Source organism: Anopheles bellator, chromosome 1, assembly GCF_943735745.2.
Source record: "Anopheles bellator chromosome 1, idAnoBellAS_SP24_06.2, whole genome shotgun sequence".
NCBI classification, from domain to species: Eukaryota; Metazoa; Arthropoda; class Insecta; order Diptera; family Culicidae; genus Anopheles; species Anopheles bellator.
Window position 1 is genome coordinate 30456540 of NC_071285.1, and position 26213 is coordinate 30482752.

Below are 26213 nucleotides of genomic sequence, written 5' to 3' on the forward strand. Positions count from 1 at the left end.
CACCATAGTTCATTCGCTCTTCTTTCGTAATCGGCTTTTCTACAACCGGGGAACAACTTGTCCTACCGCAGTTGATGGCAGTAAGTCCTCTTTAGTAGCTAATCGACGAACGCTACGTTGTTTTCGTTTCGCCATCACCGCCACCGCTCATCCGATCAAGATTCCGGTGCATGGCCGTTGCTGGTCCTTGTAGTACTTTGCGTGACAAACGCATAAAGCCGGACACCGGGTCGCGACCAAAGTACTTCACCTGAATTTCCGATCCCACCGGTAAGCCGAGTACCGATGGATGGGCAATCTAAAAGAGGAGCCAAACGTTAGCGAAATTACTTGCAACAAAACACCAAACAATCCCGCGAGTGCACACCTTTCGCTGATCGAGCTGCGAGTTGTGCAGCAGTGTCGGTGGCATCGACGGGTAGAGTGTCACCATCACGCCCGTGTCTCTCAGTTCCACTATCTTCGCAGTGTAGATGGCGCCAAACTCGAGCTCGGGAACTTTCTCCGTTTTCAGCAGCTCCTCCAGGTGCTCCTTCGCTTCGTGCATGGCCGCATCGGACGGGGCAAAGATACGGAAGCTGGTCTCGTCTTCTTGCGTCAGCTGTACGCCCGTTTCGAGGTAGAGGCGCCTCAGATGTATGCCGCCCGTCCCGAGCAACCTCGGACGTTGGTTCGCTTCAATCACTAACCGGTCTGTCACCGGCCAACAGTCTTTACGGATTGTGCGCGTGGCCGCAATCGTGTCGTCCATAATGTCCAGGATCTTGAAGCGGGCTTCCATCGACTTTTGGAGCGCTTCCATCACGACCTTCAACGGGATGCCGGGCACTTTCAGGTCGGCCTGGATCGCCGTTACGCCACGCCGGGTTCCCGCCACCTTCATATCCATATCGCCCATATAGTCTTCGATGCCGAGCAGATCGCTAAGGATGCGATAGTCCTGCAGGTGTTTGGTGTCATCGTTTTCGTATTTGGTGATCAGTCCAATCGCGACACCGGCTGCCGATTCTGAGACCGGAACGCCGGCATCCATTAGTGCCAGCGAACCGGCACAAACGGTCGCCATCGAACTGGACCCGTTCGACTCTAGCACCTCCGATGTGAGCCGTATCGTAAACGGATGTTCCCCGGGAACGATCGGTACCAAGCCACGTTCGGCCAGCGCACCGTGGCCGATTTCCCGTCTCCCGATCGGCCCAATTTTACCCGTTTCTCCCGTCGCGTACGGTGGGAACTCGTAGTGGAGGAAAAAGTTTTTCGACTTCAGCCCCGTATCCAGTGATGTGAGCGCATCGAGTCGCAGGGCACTTTCGGGTGAATCGAGGGCCACGGTAGCGAAAACTTGTGTCTGGCCGCGCTGAAACAGCGCCGAACCGTGCAGCGGTTTGTGCAGGTTCACCGAGCAGTTGATTGGCCGTAAATCATCCAAGCCGCGACCATCGCACCGGACGCTGTCCTCGAGCACCATCTCCCGGAAGACGTGGCGAACGAATTTGTTAAACGCTTCCCCGATGAGCGCAGGATCGGTGGTCGGAAAACTCGACCACACCTTGTCGATCGTATCAGTCCGCGCACTGCCCACCGCTTGATCGCGACTAAACTTATCGTGCGTGAAATCGCGAAATATTTCCCGCAATCGCATCTCCGCCATCGTGCGCACTGCCTGCATGATTTCATCGTCCACCGCCGGGACCGGTTCTAGGGTGCGCTTTGGTTTTCCGAAAGTCTTCTGCAATCGCTCGATACCGTTGACGATGAGTTGTGCCTCTTTCGTACCGCGTTTGATCGCCATTCGAATTTCGTTCTCGTTCACCACGTCGCCGCGACCTTCGATCATGACGACCAGATTCTGGCGGGTGGCCGTTACCACAAGGTCAAGGGCACTGAGCTGCATTTCCCGACGCGTGGGATTCACGATCACTTCGTTATCGACGAGTCCGAGACGGACGGCACCAACCGGTCCATTCCACGGTATATCACTGATAGCAAGGGCAGCCGAAGCTCCGTTGATGGCTTGCACGTCCGGAGGGTTGCTGGCATCGATAGCAAGCATGTTGCAAACGATCTGCGTGTCGAGCCGAAACTCGGCCGGAAACAGTGGCCTGATCGAACGGTCGACAAGCCGTGCGGCAAGAATTTCTTTTTCCGACGGGCCCATCTCACGGCGCAGGAAGTTGGTCGGTATTCGGCCAGCGGCTGCCGACTTTTGCCTATAGTCCACCACGAGCGGTAGGAAGGATGAGTTCTGAGATTTTTGCTTCGCCACCGCCGTTACCATCACGGCCGTATCACCGATCGTTACGACGGAGCAACCATCGGCAAAGCGCGCATACTTTCCGCACGATATCCGAACCACGCGCCTGTGGGCCGTTCGAGAGATAAATCATATTAATTTAGTCCTTGCTAAACTGGATCCTTTCGCTATTCACCCGGTACTGAGTGAAATATCCACTTCTGGCGGTGCCGTGTGCTGCGAAAACCATCTCCTTCGAGAACACTGTAAGTTGGTAAACACTTTTCGCCTGCTCAGCTGAAGGCGCGAAAAATTTTGTAACATTGCGAATGAACTGGTTTTCTTGAATGGACAAACAAAGGAACTGAGCTCGTGGTCTCTTCACGGACCGCTGAACAATTACAAAACGGTTGCGCGAAACAATGTTCTTACAAAACGCCGGGCAATTGTGGGCCGCAGGTGAAATGTCAAAAAATGGATTCAAAACATCGCAGCTGCCAACAGCGGAACTATGACAGTTTCAACGATCAGTCGACGAATCCTGTGGAATGTTGTACGTTGTGCTAACAGTCGCAAAGTGGATTTATTCCTTTTCAATAAACGCCGGCAGTCAAAATGAAGAATTTACTACCTCGCAGCAAAACATCGCAGTAGCCAATAACATTTGTGATATATTCCTTACATTGTTACAGATGTTGCCAACAGCAGGATTTCAATCGTGTTTGTGTAGCCCCTGTAAATCGCGTCTGAATGATCTGTTTACGTTCCGCTGGCGCTGCGAAAGAAACGATGACATAGTCAATCGACTCATAGCAGAACCGAATCCAATTCATTTCATCAAATTGGAAACAAATGCAGATCAACCTGATGATTATATGTATTCAACAAACGGTGCTGAATCAGTTTGGGTGAAACAGGAGTTTGTCACAACAGATGCCGTGAATGGCTCACAATCGAACCAGCAAGATTCGCAACGGAGGAACCGAACCAACGATGGTAATCAACATGACGATTTGTTTAAAACAGTGGAACAATCGTTGGAAATTATTTTGAAATGCGAACCGGAAGAAGCGCAACAGCTCCAAACGGATCAGCTGCATTCCAACTCTCAGAGGGGAAAAGAGCCGCTTGATTTTAGAAATCAGCACTCGTTAAATCAAACAGATGTTGGCGATCAAGAAAAATCAGAACTCACAGGTAACAAGTCTATTTCAATAATTGGTCAGCAGCAACCGTCGACGTCGAATGAACAACGCGGCTTACAAAACAATCTCATTAAACCGAAATCTTCAGGGTCGACAAAACTTGACTCGATTGATAGTTGTAATGTAAATATCAAACACAAAAACCGGCACGCGAAATCCAGCAAAACTGGAAGATCATGTCCGCGTTCACACCGGTGAAAGGCATTTTAAATGTGAGGTCTGTAGCAAAGCCTATACTATGTTTAAGACTATGAAGTCCCATATGAAAATTCACAACAAAGATCATAAATATCCTCATTGTCCGGCCACGTTCCCAATCCCTCTTCAACTAAAGACTCACATTCGCACTCACACGGGCGAAAAACCCTTCAAGTGTAAAGTCTGTAACAAAGCTTTCAACAAATCATTGTAAAATTCACAACAACAATCACCGCATTGCCCAACCAGGGTTGCGCGATCATATTACCTTAAAATTCATATTCGCACTCATACCGGTGAAAAGCCTCCAGCATGCATCTTAAAAATATCTAGTATCTTAAAAATATCTTGAAGCCATAAATATGCCTAGTCCATTCCTCTAAGATTGAAAAAAAAAACAAGCATATTCAGTCGTGCCTAAATGATCAACCTCCCTGTGCGGGTCTCAAAGTTGTAGGTATAAAATGAACCAATCAATAAACATTTCAATTCGCAATGATTTTTTTGTTGATTCTCCTGGTTTGATCAATCTTCAAATTTTTACTGAAAATACTCAACTTTTGTATGTAGACCAAATTCGACAAAACACTCAACTATTGTATCTAGATCAAATTTGACAACTTCGTTTCAAAACGTCATTGGCTTTCGTATTTTTGCTCTTTCAAAACATCTGTAGAATTGCACAGCGAGACCAAAAGACGAATTAGCCTTTGATTGGCAGTTTCGGAAAGTCGGATTCCTGTACGTTCCCTCGGGAAAATGGCATCGCTAATCCTCGTGAGTGGGGTGCAGTTGGCAAGTACGTCGTTGGTAAACCGTCCCCGGCCATTCATTGATTCAATTTCCCGGATTTGGAAGTTCTATCGTTTTGTTTAGTTATGTAATTTGTTTGAATGTCTCTCCTGAACCCCGGATCTCTTCTTTCGCCTTCTGAACAGAACAACAAGCCGGCCTGCTGGGAGTCGTCTGCATCAGGGCGAACTACAGTACCGATGCACCGCGTAAGCTAAAGACGACCAATGTGGCCGCAATGAAGCGCGGAACCGGTGGCCGGTCCAGCTTCAACGGCATTGTGGCCACTGTGTTCGGTAGCACCGGCTTCCTGGGTCGCTACGTGTGCAATAAGTTGGGGAAAATCGGTTCGCAAGTGATCATCCCGTACCGAGCTGACCACTATGAAGCACTGCGTCTAAAGCTGGTCGGCGATCTGGGTCAGGTGCTGTTCCATCCTTACGATCTGCGTGACGAAGATGCGATTCGCAAGGCGGTCAAGTACTCGAACGTTGTCATCAATCTGGTTGGGCGCGACTGGGAGACGAGAAACTTTTCCTTCAAAGATGTACACGTCGACGGAGCTCGCCGGCTGGCACGTATCGCTCGCGAAGCTGGCGTTGAAAAGTTCGTCCACGTCTCGAGTCTAAACGGAACGCCTACTCCGCAACCGTTCTTCACTAAGGACGGTAGCAAGTTTCTGCAGAGCAAGTACTACGGTGAGCTGGCGGTTCGGGAAGAATTTCCGGACGCGATCGTGTTCCGGCCGGCCGACATCTATGGCCAGGAAGACCGTTTTCTACGTTACTATGCGCACATCTGGCGCAGACAATTCAGGGCCATGCCGCTGTGGTATAAGGGCGAGCGTACCATCAAGCAGCCGGTGTTTTGTTCCGATTTGGCTCAGGGAATCGTGAATGCAATCAAGGATCCGGACAGCCAAGGACAAACGTATCAGGCCGTTGGGCCGAGGCGGTACAAACTGTCGGTGCTCCTCGATTGGTTCCACCAGGTTATGCGAAAGGACGCCAAGTGGGGCTACTTCCGGTACGATCTTCGTTACGATCCGACGTTCCGTATGAAGGCACTGTTCACGGAGTTCGTATGTCCGTCGTTCCCGGTTGGTGACGTGCACACGCAGCGAATTGAGCGTGAGTATGTTACGGACGTGGTAGAGAAGGGTGTACCGACGCTGGAAGATTTGGGTGTTAATCTAACGTACATGGAGGACCAGGTAGGAAGTGGTAGAAACCGGCATTTGCAGCGGCTCATACGTTCGTTCGTTTTAGGTTCCATGGGAGCTGAGACCGTACCGTGCTGCTCAGTACTACGATGCCGAATTGGATGAGTTCGAAAAGCCAACACCGCCACAGTACATTCAGTGATTGCGCCAACGTCTCTTATCGTCTGTAACTGGAGGCGAAGCGACACGTATGTTAGCGTGAAACGAGTGGGCCTCTGAACAGGCTATAAACATGTGAACAACAAGCGTATGTAAAAAATTATTGCCGTAACTTACAAAATAAACACGAAAACAAAACACGTGATCTCTTTACATGAAATATTTGGAACTCAGAAGAATCGGCGGACGAATGGAAAACAATTGTGTAGCAGTTGGAATTGGCTCATTTATTGGCTGGAGATCATCGTTTCATGATAAACTTGCAAAAGAAACCCCATAGGGACTACACACGACATCCAAGTAGAGTGGAGGACAAAGAGAGAATAGTTGTAGCTGAATGAGGGATTAATATGCTTATTAGTTAAGGGGCAACTAAGAAAAGAGACACCACGAAGTGAACTCAATCTGTAAACATGTAACACATACGGGATTTCGGGTTCTGCGACCGCTGTGTTACGGAGAACGAAACAAATCGCATAGACTGCTATGGAAGGAGATTGTGTTAACTCTTTGAATAACGCTCTGTTCCCTCCGTTTAAAATATATTATCCATATGTAGTGCTAGCGATAATTGGGACATTCACCCGTTCCTCCATAATAACGTTAAAATTTAGTATCGAACCACAGTTTTTGGCCATAGATTGATGTCCGAACGTGGCAACGGTAAAGTGTGACGACATCTCGAATTACTTTTAGGATGAGCAGATGACGACCACACTAAATACGAGTGCTATGGGATTAATTCTTCTAATACTATGAGTGAAACCGCAACAACGATCGGTCACGTTGAGCGACCAAAGAAGCGACCTCGTTCCAAAAAAAACTTGTTAACCAATGCAAACCGTTCTATGTCTTTCGCTTGTAGTCGCGCTGCTGCTCGGGAATTTCCTCCTGCAGTTCCATTATGTGGTCCACGGCGTGCGGCCGCCCATCATCCCCGATTTTGCACGGTTGAATAAGCCCCTGGCGCTGCAATTTGTCCATCAACTTCACCAGTTGAATCGCCTCGTACTCTTTCTGCTCATCGGACATACCCTCGAGAGGGTTCGGTTTCGCTGGCTCGTAGCAACCGATCACAGGGTTTATGCCGTGCTGCAGCTGCTTATACTCTTCCGTGTCGCTGTCCTCGCTGTCGGACGAATACTGTTCGGATACCTTCACCGATCGGCCACCGAGCAGCCCCCGGTTTGCAAACAAACCGGCCGCATTGCCATACCCGGTGTACTTGATCATTCGGCCAACGTTTTCCTTGCACAGCACAAACAGTAGTTCTGCCGATAGGTCGGCAATCTGCGTGCAAGGACTGGTTAACAGCGCGCAGAGATAGTTTCGAAGCTCCTTGCCTATTTCGGGCCGATCGTGTACTTCACGCAACGGTGGCAGTATTACCGAGCGGACGTAACGCCTATGCACCGGATCGGCACGGATTGCCTTGATCAGAACGGTAAGCACTGGCGACAGCATCTCGTATTGATCCGACTTTTTCTCCGCACGTTGAAAGTTGCGACGCAGAAATTCCACCAACACCTGCAGCACGTAAACGTTCTTTCCCTCGAACGGTACGGTTGGGGGGGTGACGGAGGTCTCGTCGGCATCGTCCTGCATCAGGTCCGTGTCCTCTTTGGTTTGCAGTGGCGTTACCAGCTCGAGGTAACAGCTTACCGGGACGCTCGTCAGCAGGTTCACGATGTTGGAGCGCAAGGACACAATGCGATCGCGGTTCAGCGTACGGTAGAAGAACAGATCGTGCAGAACCGTCACCAAGCGGTGAAACTGATTCGCTTCCTCCTCTTCCGGCACCAGACCGTCGCCTGTCCGCACGGTCAGATTGAACAGCACCTTCAACACCTCGTTGATCAAATCTAAATCTTTGTCCTGTCGGCGCGAAAGGCAGAGAAAGGGGGGCCCAATTAGTGGAAGGAAAGTTCAACAAACCCATTGAACCACGTACGCTGAATTCTTTAAACGTTGCCGCCTGACCCATGAATAGATCGAGCGTTTCAACGAGGTACACAAGTCCGTGCAGCTGATCGCGCACTTTGGCCCGAATATCACAATTGATCGCGGTCAGCAGAAACAGCAGCTTCATGTCGAAATATTTGATGTCGTAGCCGTATGCGACCTCCCTACGGTAGCAATAAAAATGTGGAAAATATAAAGGTTTCGGTCCATAGAAGTGGGACGTGCGAAACGCACTTGTACATCTTCACCCGCCGAATGATGCCCTCGGTGGAGGCGTTCCCGAAACACATCTCCTGGCATTTGATGCTCTGGAATATCATATTGCTCAGACACTTTAGAGCCTCCACCTGTACTTCTTCCGTGGCGTCACACCGCTCGCCAACCGGTCCAATACCGGCCAACCGTAGCAACGCATCCAATTGCTCGCCCGCGACCGACTCGTTTAGGTACGTCTTGTCTCGGCTCAGCACTTTGATGGCCATCAGACACCCGACTCGATGCGGCATGCTCGGGTCAGCCAGGTACGCGAACAACTTATTCCAGATCAGCATCCACTGGCCGGTGCTGGTGAAGTGCGTGAAGTTGAACACCTGGGAGTTCTGGCAGGCGAGAGAAGGAACAAGTTGACGGGAGTAAACAAGCCGTAATCGCGGAGTAAACATATGCGCAAATCGCGGGTACCTGTTTGTTGAATTTGTTCAGTGCATCCTCCACCAGCCCGTAGTCACCGCTCAGCAAGCATCTTAAACTTTCAGCATCCATTTCCAGGCTTCTGTTTTGGCAGCCTTCCCGATCGAAGTATTGCGATTGCGGCGTTCCAGACCCACGAACTACTCTTGTTTGCTTCACTCTCACTGCAAATGCAAGCCACGGAATGTGTTAATTGGATTAGAATCGTCACACTTTGTGAGTTGGAAATGGTTGTCTTTTGCGGTGACCAAAACCCAAAACCCCGCAGCGCAATGATTTTCGAGGGTTTTTGCACGCAGCGTTTTTGTTTTGCTCTGGTACTAAAACTTTAGTACAAAAACTGTTGTTTGACAGCTGCCAGCCAGTTTTGTTTCAGCGTTTTTCTCTCCATGAAACATTTCAACTATGACCTGAGTTCCAAAAACGTTAATATCCCGACGAACAACTATGTCTGTTTTTGTGTCCGTTTACTACGCACACATCACATTACAATCTACGCTACGTCGGTTCGATCCTCAGTTAAGTGGAGGGTCCGGATGCTGTTTGGAGACGTCACTGGAACGACAAAATGTACGAACTTCTAGGAAAACCCTCCATTGTGGGTCGGCTGCGCTGGTTAGGACACGCTGCCAGAACGCCGGTGTTTCATCGGCTTAACCATTCAGAGAAGCAACAAAACTCTGCCATCAGCACTCCAGCAGTCACTCCAACACTGTGGAATTGAATTGATTATTCAAAATATGAATCTACGCAGCTGCAGTCACAATACCTATCGGGTTCAGTCCAGTGTTCGATTTTGTTTTATATCTTTATAGCTTCCAAAGAATCACTTTTCCAGGGAAATTAAACGTGAAAAAACATTTCCTTTAATGGCATATTTCCATTGCAATATCTGCAAAAGATTATTTTTCTACTGGTCGTTTTAAACTGTACGTATCATATCCTCAGAAGTCTACTGTCACAACGCTCGCATGCCACATGGCAACGCCGGTTGCATGCAAGTGCGATTCTGCATCCAAAACAAACACTGCTCAAAACATCAATGTTGGTTAAAGTCAAAAGTGGTTCCGAAAATGTTTATCGTTACTTCACTCGATCCAGCACCACAAAATCTGCAATCGACACCTTTTCCGTCCATTAAGCAACCGAAGCTGGTTGGATTTTTCAGCGTAGACGCTCATCGGCGGTATGATGGTTCAGCGGCACAGCTGAAATATCTGTTCCTACCGCCACCGCCGAGAACGGATCTGCAGATGGATCTGAACGAAGGTTTCGAAATTCAGCGTCCCAAGCCAGACAGTGCCCGAAATGAGCGAATCGAAATGCTGCTATCATTCATCCGGTACAATGGTCCGCGTGATCTGTGGAGTATGACCGAAGACGACGAACTTCATCGTCGAGAACCGAATGCAACTCGGTTACGATATGACTTCGTATGTTTTCGCGGACTACTCCGGTTGATTGCCTGCACACCGTACGATCGGAATACTAGTTGGATTATACAGGCGATCCGCTACCGTGGCACAGTTTATCTCTGCGAAAAAGCAACACCGGAAAAACTGCAGGCCGAACGAAACGAAACCGAACAGCAGCGCCGTTTCTGTTACTACGGCTTCAAGTTTGAGCAGCACATTCTGACAAACAGTCCCACCACGGGGCCGGACACTTCCAAACCCGTGGATCTGTCTGAAGAATTTTGCTCTCTATTCGAAACTACTTTGGCAGGTCAGCGCATTCTTTACGGTGCCGAAATGGATGGAATCATCTCGGAGAAATCGCTTGATCGGGATCAGTTGCAGGTAGACGATCTTCGGCGGCTCGAGTTTGTCGAGGTTAAGGTGAAACGACGAGAAACAACCGCACGGCAGGTGGAGAACTTCTACCGCTACAAAGCGAAAAACTGGTGGTGCCAGAGTTTTCTTGTGAACATCCAGCGGTTGGTGGTAGGACTTCGTGATGATCGGGGGATTGTGCAAGAAATTAAAGACATGAAGTTAAACGATCTGCAGCGCGATTCCAGGCATCATTGGTCGCCCTCGGTTTGCATGAACTTTGCTGGCGCGTTTTTGCGAGAGGTGGCCATCATTCTGCAAAATGTTGATAACTGTGAGCGGGTTTATCAGTTCGAATACAATGCCAACGATCACCGACGCGTACGGTACCAGGTACTGGATGATGGACATAAGGATGCTTTTCTTCCTCCTTGGTACATACAGTATCTCGAATCCAAACATAAATAAAAATTTACTTCTATGCTCCTGCATGAGGCTAGAAAGAAACCTTGCGCCTTTTTTACCATAATCAGAATCGTCAACGATGTTGTATTGTCGCAACAAAGCTCTTTGCTTTGTCCAACCATGATGTTTAGCTGATAGATTGCACTGAATTCGATGAAAATATACCGTACATCTTGCATTCCATGTCGTTTCATGTAGTACATCAGGCACATCATTTAGCATCCAAGTTTAACTCCTGTTCCACTTCCAAGCAAAAATGTAAACAAACACAATCTGGGAGCAAACGTCACGAGCGAAAGCGAGTGGCGGGTTTTTGGAGCGGCTCTCGTAAACCGGATACCGCGAAAGCCGCGATACAAATCACAAACTAAATGGCAAAAGTATAACTGTATTTTCAATTGTCATAAACAGTTTACCATTGCAAACGTGCAATGTGCTTCAATAAAACCTCCTTCCTTGTGACCATCAGTCCATTTCTGTTACTAAGAAGTGAGAAATGGTGAGCTTTTAAGATCACCTGTTCACTCCTCTCAACAGCTGTTCCGAATCAGACACTTTGATAACACTACCACATCCAGCAGGCGCTGCTCTGAGATCGATATTGCTGGTTGCAATTGTTTGCATTTTTTAACATTCTCATTCCCTCTCACGTAACCCTTTCAATGCTTTATTCTTGGTCTCCGCGTTGGAGCGCCAGTAAAAAGAGAGAGCCGACACGACGGCGAGACAACGGACTCCAAATCGCGACGACCGAACTCGCCATTCGGAACAAGTTCTCAGTTCGGGGAGGTTGTGCGCGTTCACGCTTTCGGTGACTAGTGTGCTTCCTCTTCACGCTGCCCGTGCGTGCGTGGAAAGCTCGGGCTTCGATTTTTTACCACAATCCAGGTGTTAGGAACCGAAGTGAAAAAAGGCTTTCAGTTCCCGTGGTAACCTTCATGTTGGCCACCACTGTGTGAGTGTGCATGCAAATTCTTGAAAGCGCTCGGAGGTTAGGTTTCGCCGCTTGCTGAGCCTGCTGGGACCGCCGCCGTGGTGCACGCGTCCAAATAAACGGTGTGCGCAGCGCCGACGAAAAGAAGGAAAAGCGGGAAAATTGGATCAGAGTGCACAGAGCACCAGTTGTCGAAGCGTGAAGTGAAGATGATTTGTGGCCGTTTGTTTTACTTTTAATCAGATTCACTATCGATCTCAACCGAGCGCTGTGACCCACTAGTGTGTGCCAGGTGATTACGCCTTTCCCGCCACGCTGGTGGAGCAGGCAGTGAAGTAGATATAGTGCAAAAAAGTAAAATATTGCCCTTACGTCGTGCTGTGTGCGTTACCGCCCCACACACGGATGGGTTATCCGTGTGAGCGAAGCCCGAGATAGGCGCCCCTGTGTATGCCGTGTGGCAATTTAAGAAAAGAACAAGGGCGCGTACAAAAAAAATAGGTTCCAAACCAAGGTGACGCTAGTATTTGTGTGCGGGAGGCACGCACAGCGGCGGGTTTAGCGCCTTCAATAGTGGGAACGAAAGTAAGGTGCCGAAAGGTGGTGGTGTGTAGCGTTCTGTAGGAGCCGAAGCCAGCGGTCGTTCGCTCCAGCGAGAATGTTGTAATTCGGTCAACGCGGCAGTCCAGCGTGCTATGTTGGTGGCTCTGACGTCACAGTCGCTGCCGCACCACGATCCCACCACAGGAAGCCAAATCGCGGGATAATTGCCCGGAACGTGTCGCTTCGAACTTCTTCTCAATCACTTCCCGAAACCATGTCTTCGGTGGAACTCTACGTTAAGGTGAGTGATAAAGCGATCTTCTTCCGAATTCCCGGACGAACGATGTTGCTGCACCCGGTTAAACGAAACGTTTATTAACTTTACTACTGATATTTTTACATGAATATTGAATGCTTTCACAAGCATAAATTCTTTATTCGTATTCATACGAACGGAAGAGTTCAATCATGAAGCGAAGGCAGAAGTAGTAGAAAGTCAAAAGGAAACAATAGTCTTATATGGTTTCCGTTCATCGTCCGACTGCCTGGTGCTCGACACCTTCTTGGCCATTCCTCCATCCACTTCTGATGTCGTGATTTTAACCACCCTCCCCTCTTTCGTTGGACCTATTTCAGCTTGGCATTTCGTCCGGAAAGCGGTGCTTTCTGTTCTACTATCCCCTTGAGCCTCTTGGGGTGTTTCCCGTATACGCCCGGAAGATGAAACGATCTTTTAAAGTCTCGGCGTTCGTCGTCGTTTCTCTATGAACCTACAAAATGATATTCTGCGATTATCTTACGAAAAACACAAAATGAAAACAACGTTCAGACACATTTTCAAAGTGTTTTCAAGCAGATTTTGATCATATAGTGATACGCATTAAAGCGGAACACGCGACGGGCGGTGTGCGGGTCGTTAGTTGCCTTTATCAATGAGTAATCGAAGAAATAAGTCTTGTGAACGATAACCCGCCCTATTTAAGAAGCCCAATGCCAACCGAATATTTTTACCTCATTCCTGTGCCGGGGGTACATGCGATAACGTACGTCATTAAAACAGTTGTGTGATTCATATAGGACACATCGAACACATTTTGTGCTTGAAACGAGCATCCCTCGATAGGAAAGGAAGACTTCTTCAAACGCACGATGTCTCCAACTCCCACTGACCCTTACCGAACCGTGCCACCGATTCAATCTCAACCATTTCAACGGAGGGAGACTTCACGCAAAATCAGGTCATGTCAGAATGTGGGAAACTTTGGTCGCTGCACGACCGGTCGAGAAACGGCGGTCGCTGTATGCGACCTATTTACCCTTTCGAAAGGCAACCAGATACCAGCTACTATTACTTAGGGCTGGCTAACATCACCTTCCCAATTTATACTGCGTGACGGAACGGGAAGCAGTGCTGTTGTCTGTCTTTCGATGATATCGCCTCTGTTGCAGCTAGGGTTAATTATCTCTCTGAGTTTTTTCGTACCAAATATTCCTCGAACGATCACCTTTCTGGCATCAAACAAACCACGATCATCTCGTGTTTGGGTGGGGTTGGGCTTCATTTCCACCTTCCGGTATTTTTGCAATGAATGCTGCATTTGCCAAGTAGCCAGCATCGTCTCGATGCCAGCGTTTGCCAGGTAAGGCGCCAGACACCAGTTCGGAGAAAGAAAGGGGCCGAATAATAAGCGGCTTTCGTCCGCTGCGGGCGGAGGTCTGTAACGACAGTCGTGGTGAATGATCGTGAAACGATCGTTCTGCAATCGAGCAAAGTAGTAGCCCGAGACGACACCACGCGCTGCGGTTGTGAAGTATCAGTCGGTTGCGCGAAGATATGATGACCAGTATAGTACGTGTCGTTGGTGTTTGGATGAACACAAAAAGCCTGTAACCTTTGCAACACCTTCCGGAAATTGGTCCATCGCTGTCGGATGGCGCTCTATATGCTACGGCAGCTGCTTAAGTCGGTTGCCTTCGGCGATTGTTGCTCCAACACAAACCCGCGAGTATGACAAAACAATGTGTACGATTTATCTGCTGCTTATCTCATCCACTTTATCATGCTTTCGATGGCTTCTTTTTCCTCGCACTTTCCCTAGAAACGGCTAATTGGTCCAGAATAATGGGCGGCAGTTACCAGCATGGCAGTTTGCCGGGAGTTTCAGGGTCACTGTTAGGGGATAAACTTAGTTGGGAAAATTCGAAGGCCACCGTGTGCTACACGAATTGTATCGCTCTTTTTTGATTACACAGTTTTATGAAGAAAATCTCAACACTAAACAGTGATAAGAAAGATACACTTTTGCGCTTAGAATGTCTCAAAGCTGAGAACTGCTCCAGTAGTTCGTTTCACATCGTTCCCAGTTAAGTGTATTATTTTTTGGGAAAAAATCTTATCGCCAACGACATATCACCAGTGCAATGTCGTGTTAATTTTATCAATCAACACAGTATGAGTAAGCCGCAGTCCGTTATCATCAAATAAACAACGTGCAATTCAGCACTATTCTAGCAACGTGTCACATACCTGCCTGCGAGTAACGGAAGGAACGCAATTTTTAATTTGGCAATATTGTTTTGCAAATGAAATGCATGTGTTACGTTTAACTAGTTTATGAAAGCTATTCGTCCGGGATACCTTACAGCAAATTTCATCTAAAATAGAACAAAAACACTCGAACGGAGACTCCACAAAGTCTCGCCGCACAGAAGAGAGATAGCGAGAGATTGAGAGAGAACCAATTCCGATGTGGATAACCGTGAACTTGACACTGAAGTTATGAGAGAAACCAATTCAGCTAGCTCTGTGGACCAAATCGATTTTTCGACTCCCAGCAAAGATGCAGTTTTCGACCTTCGGAAGTGCACTCCGTTGACAGAATTGCCATAACGCCAGCACGTAAAAGGATAGTGGATGACAGTTCCGGGTACATTCTTGCCAATAATGTTTGTTGTTTGTGCAGTAAATGTTAAAAGGGAAAATAATACTTTACTGTGCGGACTTTGCCTGGCGCAAATGTAAATGACACCATCGGACCATTACGTTACCAACATTCTCTGGAGAAACCTGATACCTTCTCCGATGACCCACTAACACTCATTACCATGTTCGCACTCAAACCGCGGTGCAGTATTGGTCACGGAATCCTGAACGTAGTCACGGAGCTCCGTGCCATTCTGTAACTGGACTCGCACCGTAGTATTTGCATGGTTCAACGATTTGTTATGTGTTAACCCCCTCCAGGGAAGGGGCCACTCTCGGTTCCCCAATTGGGCTGAGAAAGAACGAGAACAGATAAATATGTACCCACACGGACTGACCGTTAGTTCGACTAATTTTCTATCGAAGAAAATGACCTGACAAATGCCTAACCATTCCGGCACATATTTTGCGTGGTCATTGTAGCGTGTCACTAGCTTACTAGTTCTAGGCTTCGGGAGCACAGAATTTCTTTCCGCATTGATCAACACCGAAGGGCTACATAAGCTCTGTCGAAAGTCTTCTGTTCATCGAACCGTTCTTTATGTATTTGGCTTCATCGAACTCACGAATTCTGTTGACTAGAGTCATATGTGACAGAAGGGTCGGTTTCTTCACCATTACGACACAATGTACTTCGTGAATTTTGCCCAATGTATGGACAAAATTGGACATCGTGGTGCGTCATATTGTAGCAAGTTTTCCATCAAAAGGTTATTTAATATAAACGAAAATTGGCCTAGGTTTGGAAAAAATGTAAATGCAAAATGGCTTGTCAGAGAGAGAAAGGTGTAAAACTAACAAATTTTTGATGCAGGATATGTTGTATAGAGAAGCCCTCGACGTCGGTTTCACTTCCATTAAATTAAAGTTTACTTATCCGTTGATAATTTAAATTTATCGATTATTTATCTATTTAGTTTTTGATTGAGGAAACTGCTGAGGGAAAGATAAACAGGCATACGAAGAGAAAATACATGTAAATTAAAGGCACTTTTATGAAGCAGTTTAAAAATGTCTATATAGCAGATTCTTACTAAAAATTGTTTCCTTATTAATTACTTTTTCTATTTGATATCTTTATATTGACATTGAGACATCGAGATGATTTGAGCGTTCTTTTAGAATAGAATGGATAAGATACCTTCCAGTCGCAAATGTGTAAACGAAGTACAAAATAAAACTAAAATTACTGCTTTGTGCTTACGTATATTTTCAGGATGCACGAGTGTGGATCCCGCACCCGGACACGGTCTGGGAAGGAGCCATCGTGGAGCACGACTACAAGCAGAACGACAAAAGTTTAAGCCTGCTTACTGATCGTGGTGTACGGCACACCGTACAAGTGCAGGACGTAGACGATCTTCCTCCTTTACGAAACCCGGCGATTCTGATTGGTCAAAATGATCTCACCGCCCTTTCGTACTTACACGAACCCGACGTCCTGTACAACCTCGAGGTCCGGTTCTGCGATCGTCAAGCCATCTATACGTACTGCGGTATCGTACTGGTGGCCATCAACCCGTACGCCGAGCTACCGCTTTATGGACCGGACCTCATCCGGGCGTACCGGGGCCACTCGATGGGGGAGTTGGAGCCACACATTTTCGCCGTGTCGGAGGAAGCTTATGCGAAACTGGAGCGCGAAAAGTGTGATATTAGCATAATAGTAAGCGGAGAGTCTGGTGCAGGAAAGACGGTTTCCGCGAAGTATGCGATGCGTTACTTCGCCGCCGTTGGCGGCAGCGAGTCAGAGACCCAGATCGAGAAGAAAGTTCTTGCCAGTAGCCCAATCATGGAGGCTATTGGAAATGCGAAAACTACGCGGAACGACAACAGCTCGCGATTTGGCAAATTTACGAAGCTGCTCTTCGTGAACAATCATTCGATGGCTCTGACAGGTGGGACCATGCAAACGTATCTGTTAGAGAAGTCGCGCGTCGTTTTCCAGGCAACTGGAGAGCGCAACTATCACATCTTCTACCAACTGTGTGCCGGGCGAGATCAGTGGCCCGAACTGATGCTGGACCATCAGGACAAGTTTCATTTTTTGAATCAGGGCGCTTCACCTAACATCAATAAGCTGTCGGACCGAGATCAGTTCCAAGAAACGCTCAGCGCTCTCAGAACTCTTGGGTTCGATGAGAGCGAAGTGGGCGACATCATGAAGGTGGTAGCGGCCGTGCTTCACCTCGGCAATGTGGTTTTCAGCCATCGCCAAAAGAGTCAGTCGCAGGAAGTGGACAGCGAGGCGTGTGCCATCGCTAGCAATGATTTGCATCTGAACGTTTTCAGCGACATTCTGCAGTTGGAACGGAATGAACTGCGCAAGTGGCTAGTAACGAGACAGATCGAGTCCATCAACGATAGTGTGCTGATTCCCATGAACAAAGCGCAAGCTGAGGCTACCCGAGATGCACTTGCGAAGCACATCTACGCAGAGCTGTTTCAGTACATTGTGCAAAAGATCAATCGCAATCTCGCCGGAAGCAAGAAACAAACGTGTTGCTTTATAGGTAAGTTCACTGAAAACTATCCCTGATTCCACAGTCAACTTTTTAATATCCTTAGTATCGCTAAAAGGAAATCCAAAAGTTGTTCCTCACATGTGCAGATCTGATAGCTTCTTCACTCTGCTTAATTTGAATGGCATTTCTCTTGCAGGTGTGCTCGACATTTATGGTTTCGAAACGTTCGACACCAACTCGTTCGAGCAATTTTGCATCAATTACGCCAACGAAAAACTGCAGCAACAGTTCAATCAGCACGTGTTCAAGCTCGAGCAGGAGCAGTACCTACGTGAGGGCATCGAATGGAAGATGATCGATTTCTACGACAATCAACCGTGCATCGATTTGATCGAGTCGAAGCTGGGCATTCTGGATCTGCTGGATGAAGAATGTCGAATGCCCCGAGGCAGCGACGAATCGTGGGTCGGAAAGCTGCTGGAAAAGTGTACCAAATACAAGCACTTCGATAAACCACGGTTCGGAACGAGCGCGTTTTTGATCAAACACTTTTCCGACACGGTACAGTATGAGTCTCGAGGCTTTCTCGAGAAAAATCGAGACACTGTGTCGCGAGAGCTTGTAAGCGTGTTGAAAAAGTCCGCCATGCGCCTGTGCCAGAGGCTTATGTCTGTCCAGGACGGGCAGGAGCAGGAGATGGATTCTAAAGCTGCTGGTGTGAAAATTATGGTCAGTGCAGCGCGCGCTCAGGTACGTCAATTTCACGTTTTATTCGGATTTGAGTTACGGGTACGATTATTTTATATGTTTCATGTGTGAGTCACATCTCCCTCTGTCCCCATCGCAGTTTACACCTGTGTTGTCCGTTGTTCTAATGTCGCTATTTTGCGTGTGGTGTGCTTTTTTGTATTGTTACAGCACCCCGGCGATAGGATGAGAAAGGTAAGGTGTTCGTTCCGCGCGGACGTGAGCTTAAGTTGTTTCATTATCACATTCATTTGAAAAACATTATGTATAAATAGTAGTATAAACTAGCTACAATTGAATACTAAAAGTTTGCTAATAATCTTCTTATTTTTTATATTACAAGGAGTTCTTTCAATAACATGGAGCAAAAGTGTGGAGCACGATCTATTTTAATTTCTCTTTTGCCCTTACAGCCTATGACGCAGAAGCAACATAGAAAAACGGTTGGTTCACAGTTTCGAGAAAGCTTGACGCAACTGATTACCACACTTCACAACACCACACCACACTATGTCCGGTGCATTAAGGTATGAACTCCTCGCGGAGATGGAGGGCCAGTTCTCGCTAATTCTATGTTCTTTGTTTCAGCCGAACGACGACAAGTTGCCCTTCAAATGGGAGGCACCCAAAATCGTTCAGCAGCTGCGGGCTTGCGGTGTACTAGAAACTGTCCGCATATCAGCGGCCGGATTTCCCTCCCGCTGGACGTACGAAGACTTTTACGATCGCTACCGGTTGCTGTGCAAACATAGCCAAATCGTGGACTGGAATGTTAATGCAACGTGCACGAACATTGTGCGAAATTGGCTACAGGATCCGGACAAGTATCGTTTGGGTAAAACACAACTCTTCTTCCGGGCGGGTCAAGTCGCATATCTCGAGCAGATGCGTACCGATATTCGACGAAAGCATATAATCGTGCTGCAGTCGCTGATTCGCCGTTTTGTCTGCCGGCGTAGATACATGCGGCTAAAGAAGACGGCCCTTGGATTGCAGCGGCATTCCCGGGGAATGTTGGCGAGAAAGTAAGCGACAGCTATTCAAATGTTTCTTTTTCAGTTTGATTGACATCACGTTTCAACGCTCTTTGCCTTCTTTAGGCGTGCGGATAATCTACGTAAGAATCGTGCTGCTGTCACCATTCAACGATATGCGCGCGGCTGGTTGCAACGGAAAAAGTATAGAGAGGGAAGGCGAGCTGTTCTCGCACTTCAGACACGGGCCCGTGGCTTCATGGTGCGACGCAAATTCCGCGCAATGCTCGATAACTACAAGGCAACCCAGATACAGCGCTTGTGCCGTGGCTATCTGGCACGTCGCCGTTACCATGAGCGGTTAACAAACATCATTAAATGTCAGGCGGCAATTCGTAGGTTCCTGGCACGTCGGGAATTCAAGCGACTCAAGGCTGAAGCTCGCACCGTGGAACACATTCAGAAGATGTACAAGGGTCTGGAAAACAAGATCATCGAGTTGCAGCAGCGATACGACGTGATTTCAAAGGAGAATACTGCGCTGAAAAAGCAGAACGGCGAGGTGGTGGAAATGCGACAGAAGCTTGAGGCGATGAAGCGGCTGGAGAAAGAACTTAAGCACCTTCAGCTGCAACTCGCTCAAAGGGACGAACGGTTGCTGCTCGCGGTAAATCAGTTAGAAGGCGAACGAGATGAAAAGATGCAGTTGCTCGAAGACAGAAAACGGTCAGAGGAAGCGTGGCTACAAGAACGCAAGCAGCTTGAGCAGGATTTAACAAAGCTCCAACGGGAAATAACGGCGATCAGTACAGTAAATGTGGCCAAGCGGGAACAGTTGGTATTCCAGGCGGACGCGGACGAAATTCACTCAGCTTACCAGCGCACAGTGAAGGACAAGGATGTACTGGAGAATGATAATCAGGCCCTGCGGCAAGAGATTCGTCGGTTACAGCGTGTCATGGCGGACTCCTCGTCACATGAGCTAAAAACTCATTCCCGGTCGATCAGTAACGCGTCCAGCACGAACGAGGAAGACTATGGCTACACCTCTGGGAGGAACACGCTCGATATCCGGCGCGCTTCGCCCCATCTATACGAAGGTGATGCCGTGGGCGAAAAAATGGGGACTGGTAACATGGGTCGTGGAAGTCTTCGAGCCAGTGGCACTGGTGGTAGTTATAGCGTTAGTAGTACAATTGTCGCTAGTCACGGTGAACGCAAGGGCGAGAAAAGACATCCTAATATCGACTACGAGCGTGTTCATCGAACACCGCCAGAATCGATGGGAGTGCTCAAAGGTAGGAGTTTACGCGTTGCGCGGTACACGAAGTACGATGCTACGCTCACGGATATTTCAACTAATACCTCCCACTAACGGTGATAATTACTCTGGGTGGATGGCATGGTTTGTATGTGATACAAACTGCACTTCTAAGCTAACTTTCTTATTTTTCTAACAAAATCAAATCTCTCTTTTTATAATATGTTTTTCCGATTATTTGGAAAAAGACAACTTAAAACTTGGTACTGGAAACTGTTTTAAGTAATATCATCAAACGAATGCTTTTAAGAACACCTGCTTTCGGTAGATTAATTGTTCTAATGATAACATACGCTAACACTTCCCTAACCAGATGTTGACCTCGGTAACATCATCTGCAAACTAATGAATTGTAGTACTAACGCTAATAACTTGTTTGATATTTTAATACTTAAAATTTGAGCAAAATGCTCTATTTAATCTATCTAATCACATTTTTTTACATCAATTGCACCTCCAGATCCTTCGGATTCTCATCTAGCGGATTCGCCCCAGAACGACCAGACAGCCATCATCCTCCGGATGCGCAAATTGTTTGAAGAGGAGAAAACGAAAGCTGAGCAGCTCCGAAAGGAGCTGGCACGGTTGAAGAAATCGTCGTCCTTCAGTACGGAAGACTCGATCCGTGCCTCGGAGCTTGAGGTGGAGAACGAAAAGCTGCGCCAAGATTACAATCTGCTACGCAACAGCATTAAGCGCGGTGTAGAATCACGCGAAATGGATGCCCAGTACGCGGCTCTGCAGGAAGAGCTGAAACGTCGCCGAGAAGAGTGCATCTCACTTAAGGCAGTCCTTGCACAGCAGAGCCAATCGTTACGTTCACTCGGTCAAACGAGTAACGGCGAAGCGGGCATTCGAATCCACGAGGAGGGAGAACTGATGGAAGCATTCCAGGCACAAAAGCTAGTAAATCGTCAGCTGGAATCGGAGCTTCGAGCGATCACCGACGCAAACAACGAAACGCTGGTTGAAAGCAATCGAATCATTGATGGCCTGAAGTCGGAGAACAGTGAGCTACAGGAAATACTACAGCGAGATGTTTCCGGTGGCGATGAGGAAGCGAACCTAGAAACCGTGCGACAGAACGAGCACTACCTGCGTCACGAGTTGCGCAAGTCCACTGCCGGCTACGTGGAGCTGCAAGAGCAGTTAAACGAGCTGCTGGCGAAGAACTCGGAGTTGCTGCAGAAAAACAATATCTTATCGAATCGGTTGCGCGATCACGGCTTAAACGATTCGATACTTATGAATGACGAATTCCACAGCGGGATGGTGGCGGTAGTGAAGAAGCAATCACAAACAGCATTCCATGGCATTTTAAAGTATAGCAAGGAAGACGAGAGCAAGATTATGCAGCGGCTTGTGACCGATCTCAAACCTCGTGTGGCTGTTACCCTAACGCCTAGTCTTCCTGCGTACGTGTTGTTCATGTGCATCCGTTACACGGACCTAGTCAATATGGACCAAGATGTGCGGTCGCTATTGACTAGATTCCTGCAGATGATGAAGCGCCTCTGCCGTGGTCCAAATTCGGTTGAAGTGCGCGTTATGTGGCTGGCGAATACTCTCACGTAGGTTCAATATGCTCGTTTGGTTTTTATGCGAACTGCCTTTTACATGTTTTTTTGTTTTTGCAGGCTTCATAATCTCATGAAAATGTTCGGGGGCTACGCAGACTATATGGAATACAACACTGACGTGCAAAATAGTCAGCAGCTGAAAAACTTTGATTTGGCCGAGTATCGCCAGGTGATACACGAAATAATCATGTCGTTGCATGACATGTTGGTCCGACAAATCCAGGAAAGTATCAAGCAGTACGTGGTGCCGGCGATCCTCCATCACGATGAAACTGTTCGGGGCAAGAGCCGTCGCACAATGTCCCTTGATGTATCGCCTGAGCAGAGTCGACCCGAGCCGGAACTCCTGGTGCAGCAATTGGCGAATGTTTACAACCATCTGACAAGTTTCGGTATGGACGGGTGCTATGTGGAGCAGATCTTCAAGCAGCTCATGTACTACATCTGCGCCGTATCGGTGAACAATCTGATGGTGCGAGGTGATTTGTGCATGTGGAAAACAGGCATGAAGCTGCGTTACAACGTGGGTTGCCTTGAGAATTGGGTGCGATCCCAGAAACTAAGTTCGGACGTGATGAAGCCGTTTCTGCCGCTTAACCAAATCTCGTCGATACTGCAGGCTCGCAAAACCGAAGAAGATGTACACACCGTACTTGAGCTAAGTTCATCGCTTTCCTCGGCGCAGGTTTTGAAGGTATGTTTTTGTTTGCCAAGTTGCTAGTGAACCTATCTTTTAATTTCCAAAAATGGCAAAGTCAAAACGAACAGTGATTTTATTCTAGAGGAAGGAGAAATTTCGTCTTCTAATATTTTTTTTCTTACTGGTAGTTTTAAATTGATTTAACGAATACTCTATGAAAACTAATGCTTATTTTTTATTACTACAGATCATTAAGTCATACAAGGCGGACGACTGTGAAGACCAGATAAAACCAGCCTTCATCGAGCGACTTACACATCAGCTTAGTCAGCGCTCAGAACAGCGTGAATCGGACACCTACATGATGGACGAGGAGATCGTCAGTCCGCTGGTGGTTGTGTTCAAATACAGCGAGGTTAACCTGCAAGAGATTGAAGTTCCTCCCGAGCTAAACTTGGGAGCACTAGTTACCAAGATCTAAACAGGATCTTATATTTTGTAAACTGAAGATCGACGTCAATCTATGGTTGTTTTATTTCCAAGAGTGGTTTATTTTAATGCATAGCGCATACGTTATGGGCTCTTGTTCGTTTTGACGTAAAGATCTCGTCTTTGTACCAATATCATGTAGGTTTCCTGCTATCTGAATGAACTAAAATTGAACATTGTGACGGTATATGGTAATCGACTAGTGAGCAGACAGTAATTAGAGTGAACAGTAAATTGTAAAATTTAGTGAATTGTTGAAGTTTGGCAATTTAGGGAAATAGAGGTGTATGGAGCATATGAAAGATGTTTGAAAACGTTAGTGCCTCACAAGAGAAGTGAATTAATAACGATTAATCACCAATCGTCCTGTTATTTTATGTGTCTATAGGCGAACAAAGTTCGAAGTCTTTGAGCAGATAAAAGACTGGAAAAGGGAATGTTATTTTGAGCTTAAATCCAAGTTTCAACAACAGAAGCAGAAGCAGTGCATAGAGACCGGAAGGTATACTTCCAGATTATAAAAAAACATGGCAAGTTAAACAAATACCTATCCTCTGTTTACAGTCTTTATGTAACTCTCCGTTATAGCGTTGGAGAATTGTATTAAACGGGTTTCTTTAAGGCTATACAGTAGGTTATAATGTTCACAGGACAACATGTTACGATATGCTTATCTGGCAAATACAACCGCCGAGCGGTCCTAGCCTGCTTGTTACGGTATAGTTGGTACGATATCTAAGCGAATTTGTTGTCGATGCGATTATTACGAACGTCGTAATCATAGAAGAAAGCTCGAATTCGTTGGATGCTTTAAATCGTCATCAAATTGCATTGAATAAAAATGGTACTGTAATGCAAATACTCGGTATTACACAGATTTCTTTCTTGAAAAGTACCGGTAGAAAAAAATGGGATGTTTAACTTGAGAAATGACAGTGATTATGCTGTTAACGACTGGGTAGGCGCCGTTTCATTGACCATTCATAAAACTTTCAAGCATCTAGAAACAAAGGATGAGAAACTTCTACACGAAGATTACTGGCAATTTTAACCCATTCTGAAGGATGTCGATAATTGTGAACAGATTATTCAGGTTTATCAGTCCGAATGTTACGCGGACATTACATACCGTTTACAGAAGCGCGGACGGATTTTCGTCAATCAGTTGTTCGACAGTAGTTTCTCTGCGTACACATTATGTTGATGGCGCAAACGAGAATAATATAGAAATGGCTCACACCGGGCAAAAGGCAATAGTGCAGATTCTATTAGTTTTTATGAAAGAGACTTTTCCTCTCCTTCGAACATTGGTATATTTTGCTTTTCAATATTTGTTAATTCATATCACTTAAACCCGGCCGAAGTTGGTCAAATCTTTTAGTCGGTCGAAAGTTTCGTTGCACCTGACGTCCGCCGTGTGTGTTATAACTTTCGGCCAAATTGTTTTTTCCCGGATTTCTCTGGCCAGTGGAAACAATTTCAGAACACATAACACTGTCCAGCGTTTCATCAAGGATCTGGCCGTTTGTTTCGAGATACTGGATCATTCGTTCTAGATCGAGCTTCACGGACGCGCTGCCAACGGAATCCCCAGTGTTTCCCAACGTCTCTTGCACTTTTTGCACAACTTCACGGCAGAAGGTTTGTTGCTTTTCCTGATAATGGCCTTTCACTTCCAGCACTGAACGGAAAATCGGTAGCAGGTCATCCAACCGCCCAAGCGCGCAAAGAGCTACAGTTTTCAACTGCCGAATCGTTACGTAGTTACCCTTCATCACGGTGCCCAGAATTTCGATCGCAATCTCTGGTTGACCATTGTTCAGCGCGAGTGCTGCTGCGAAAGCGGTCGCCTTGCGCATTGGTATGTGCCCGACCGAGTTGAGCTCTTTCCACAGATCCATCGCATACTGGTAGGAAGCCGGAGTGTTTTCCTTGTAGCAGGCGGCAAATGTTAGCGTAATGCAGTGCTTGGGAAAGCGGCCACCTTGTATCTGACGGCCTTTGATTGAGTCACACAGTTCGCGCACCTCTCGATAGCGACCATTTTCGTACAGCAGATCGCCCAGAATCTGATAGCTAGAAAGTTGATCAAAAAAACCGTCTTTGTTCGTTTCACGGAATAGCTCGAGAGCAAGCTCCGGGTCTCCCAGGCGATGGCAGGCGCGCATAATTACAGGCCCGAAGACGTAGTTGCCGAAGCGAAGTTCTTTGCCTTGCCGATTGTACCGTGAGATCGTATCTTTTAGCAGCTGCTTGTCATCTGGAGTGTTGTCGAGCAGATGGATAACGTTTTTCAAATCCTCCGTGAAGATCATGTTGGTTTCAGAACTGGAAACTAGATCGCGAAGCTTCCGTTTAAAATGGTCCACATTGTGTAAATACTGCGTTCGTGTTTTTTCACAGTGTGCCGCATATCCGTCAATGCCGAGCGCGGAAGCGGAGTACAGATATCGATACGCTCCGAATGCACTACTAACTAGGGAGGGATAAGGGGTACATTTGTTTTGCATGGCATTAGTTTCTATCGGCGTTTTCCTCGACTTGAGCGTTTTTTGCTTACCCGTCTTGGTTGATGCTAACAGTGATTGCACACTTTTGCGATACATCGTTCAGCGACTGATAGTTTGTTGATTACCAAGTATATTTCTAAACAGAATGTCCGACTGAAAGATGGGCCGCAACAGTCACATAACACATTTGATCATAACCTCCAACACTGGCGCAGCACGATGGTTCGCTCGTAGCGAAAACGTAAACAAAGGGTTGCTCGCGGGTAAACGTCATACGTGAGTGGCGACCATGCTGTTTTCGTGATGCGTCAAAAACCACCGTTCACAAG

General features: G+C 47.2%; 6 protein-coding genes across 6 annotated transcripts; 3 read left to right on the forward strand and 3 right to left on the reverse strand.

Moving 5' to 3' along the window:
- Positions 1 to 36: 36 nt before the first annotated feature.
- Positions 37 to 2557, reverse strand: LOC131215416 (polyribonucleotide nucleotidyltransferase 1, mitochondrial). Its single transcript, XM_058209805.1, has 3 exons — positions 2430 to 2557; positions 368 to 2360; positions 37 to 298 (listed from the first exon to the last, which is right to left on the reverse strand). The coding sequence occupies exons 1-3, from the start codon at positions 2555 to 2557 to the stop codon at positions 113 to 115; spliced, it is 2307 nt and encodes a 768-aa protein (XP_058065788.1). The 3' UTR covers positions 37 to 112.
- Positions 2558 to 4293: 1736 nt separating this feature from the next.
- LOC131205799 (NADH dehydrogenase [ubiquinone] 1 alpha subcomplex subunit 9, mitochondrial) lies at positions 4294 to 6316 on the forward strand. Its single transcript, XM_058198054.1, has 3 exons — positions 4294 to 4435; positions 4575 to 5641; positions 5697 to 6316. Exons 1-3 carry the CDS (start codon positions 4396 to 4398, stop codon positions 5790 to 5792), a joined length of 1203 nt encoding a protein of 400 aa, XP_058054037.1. The 5' UTR covers positions 4294 to 4395; the 3' UTR covers positions 5793 to 6316.
- On the reverse strand, positions 5709 to 8662 carry LOC131205798 (synembryn). Its single transcript, XM_058198053.1, has 4 exons — positions 8453 to 8662; positions 8006 to 8370; positions 7761 to 7935; positions 5709 to 7684 (listed from the first exon to the last, which is right to left on the reverse strand). The coding sequence occupies exons 1-4, from the start codon at positions 8531 to 8533 to the stop codon at positions 6656 to 6658; spliced, it is 1650 nt and encodes a 549-aa protein (XP_058054036.1). The 5' UTR covers positions 8534 to 8662; the 3' UTR covers positions 5709 to 6655.
- An 872-nt stretch (positions 8663 to 9534) lies between these two features.
- Positions 9535 to 10833, forward strand: LOC131215417 (decapping nuclease DXO homolog). The gene is given in 1 exon segment (XM_058209806.1): positions 9535 to 10833. A coding segment is annotated over 1 exon segment (1299 nt).
- A 1616-nt stretch (positions 10834 to 12449) lies between these two features.
- Positions 12450 to 24267, forward strand: LOC131205373 (unconventional myosin-Va). The gene is made up of 10 exons (XM_058197448.1): positions 12450 to 12476; positions 16375 to 17671; positions 17820 to 18373; positions 18542 to 18565; positions 18784 to 18897; positions 18959 to 19395; positions 19471 to 20444; positions 21126 to 22236; positions 22303 to 22939; positions 23133 to 24267. The coding sequence occupies exons 1-10, from the start codon at positions 12450 to 12452 to the stop codon at positions 23364 to 23366; spliced, it is 5409 nt and encodes a 1802-aa protein (XP_058053431.1). The 3' UTR covers positions 23367 to 24267.
- LOC131205375 (pentatricopeptide repeat-containing protein 2, mitochondrial-like) lies at positions 23913 to 26076 on the reverse strand. Its single transcript, XM_058197449.1, has 2 exons — positions 25935 to 26076; positions 23913 to 25850 (listed from the first exon to the last, which is right to left on the reverse strand). The coding sequence occupies exons 1-2, from the start codon at positions 25978 to 25980 to the stop codon at positions 24709 to 24711; spliced, it is 1188 nt and encodes a 395-aa protein (XP_058053432.1). The 5' UTR covers positions 25981 to 26076; the 3' UTR covers positions 23913 to 24708.
- Positions 26077 to 26213: the final 137 nt, after the last annotated feature.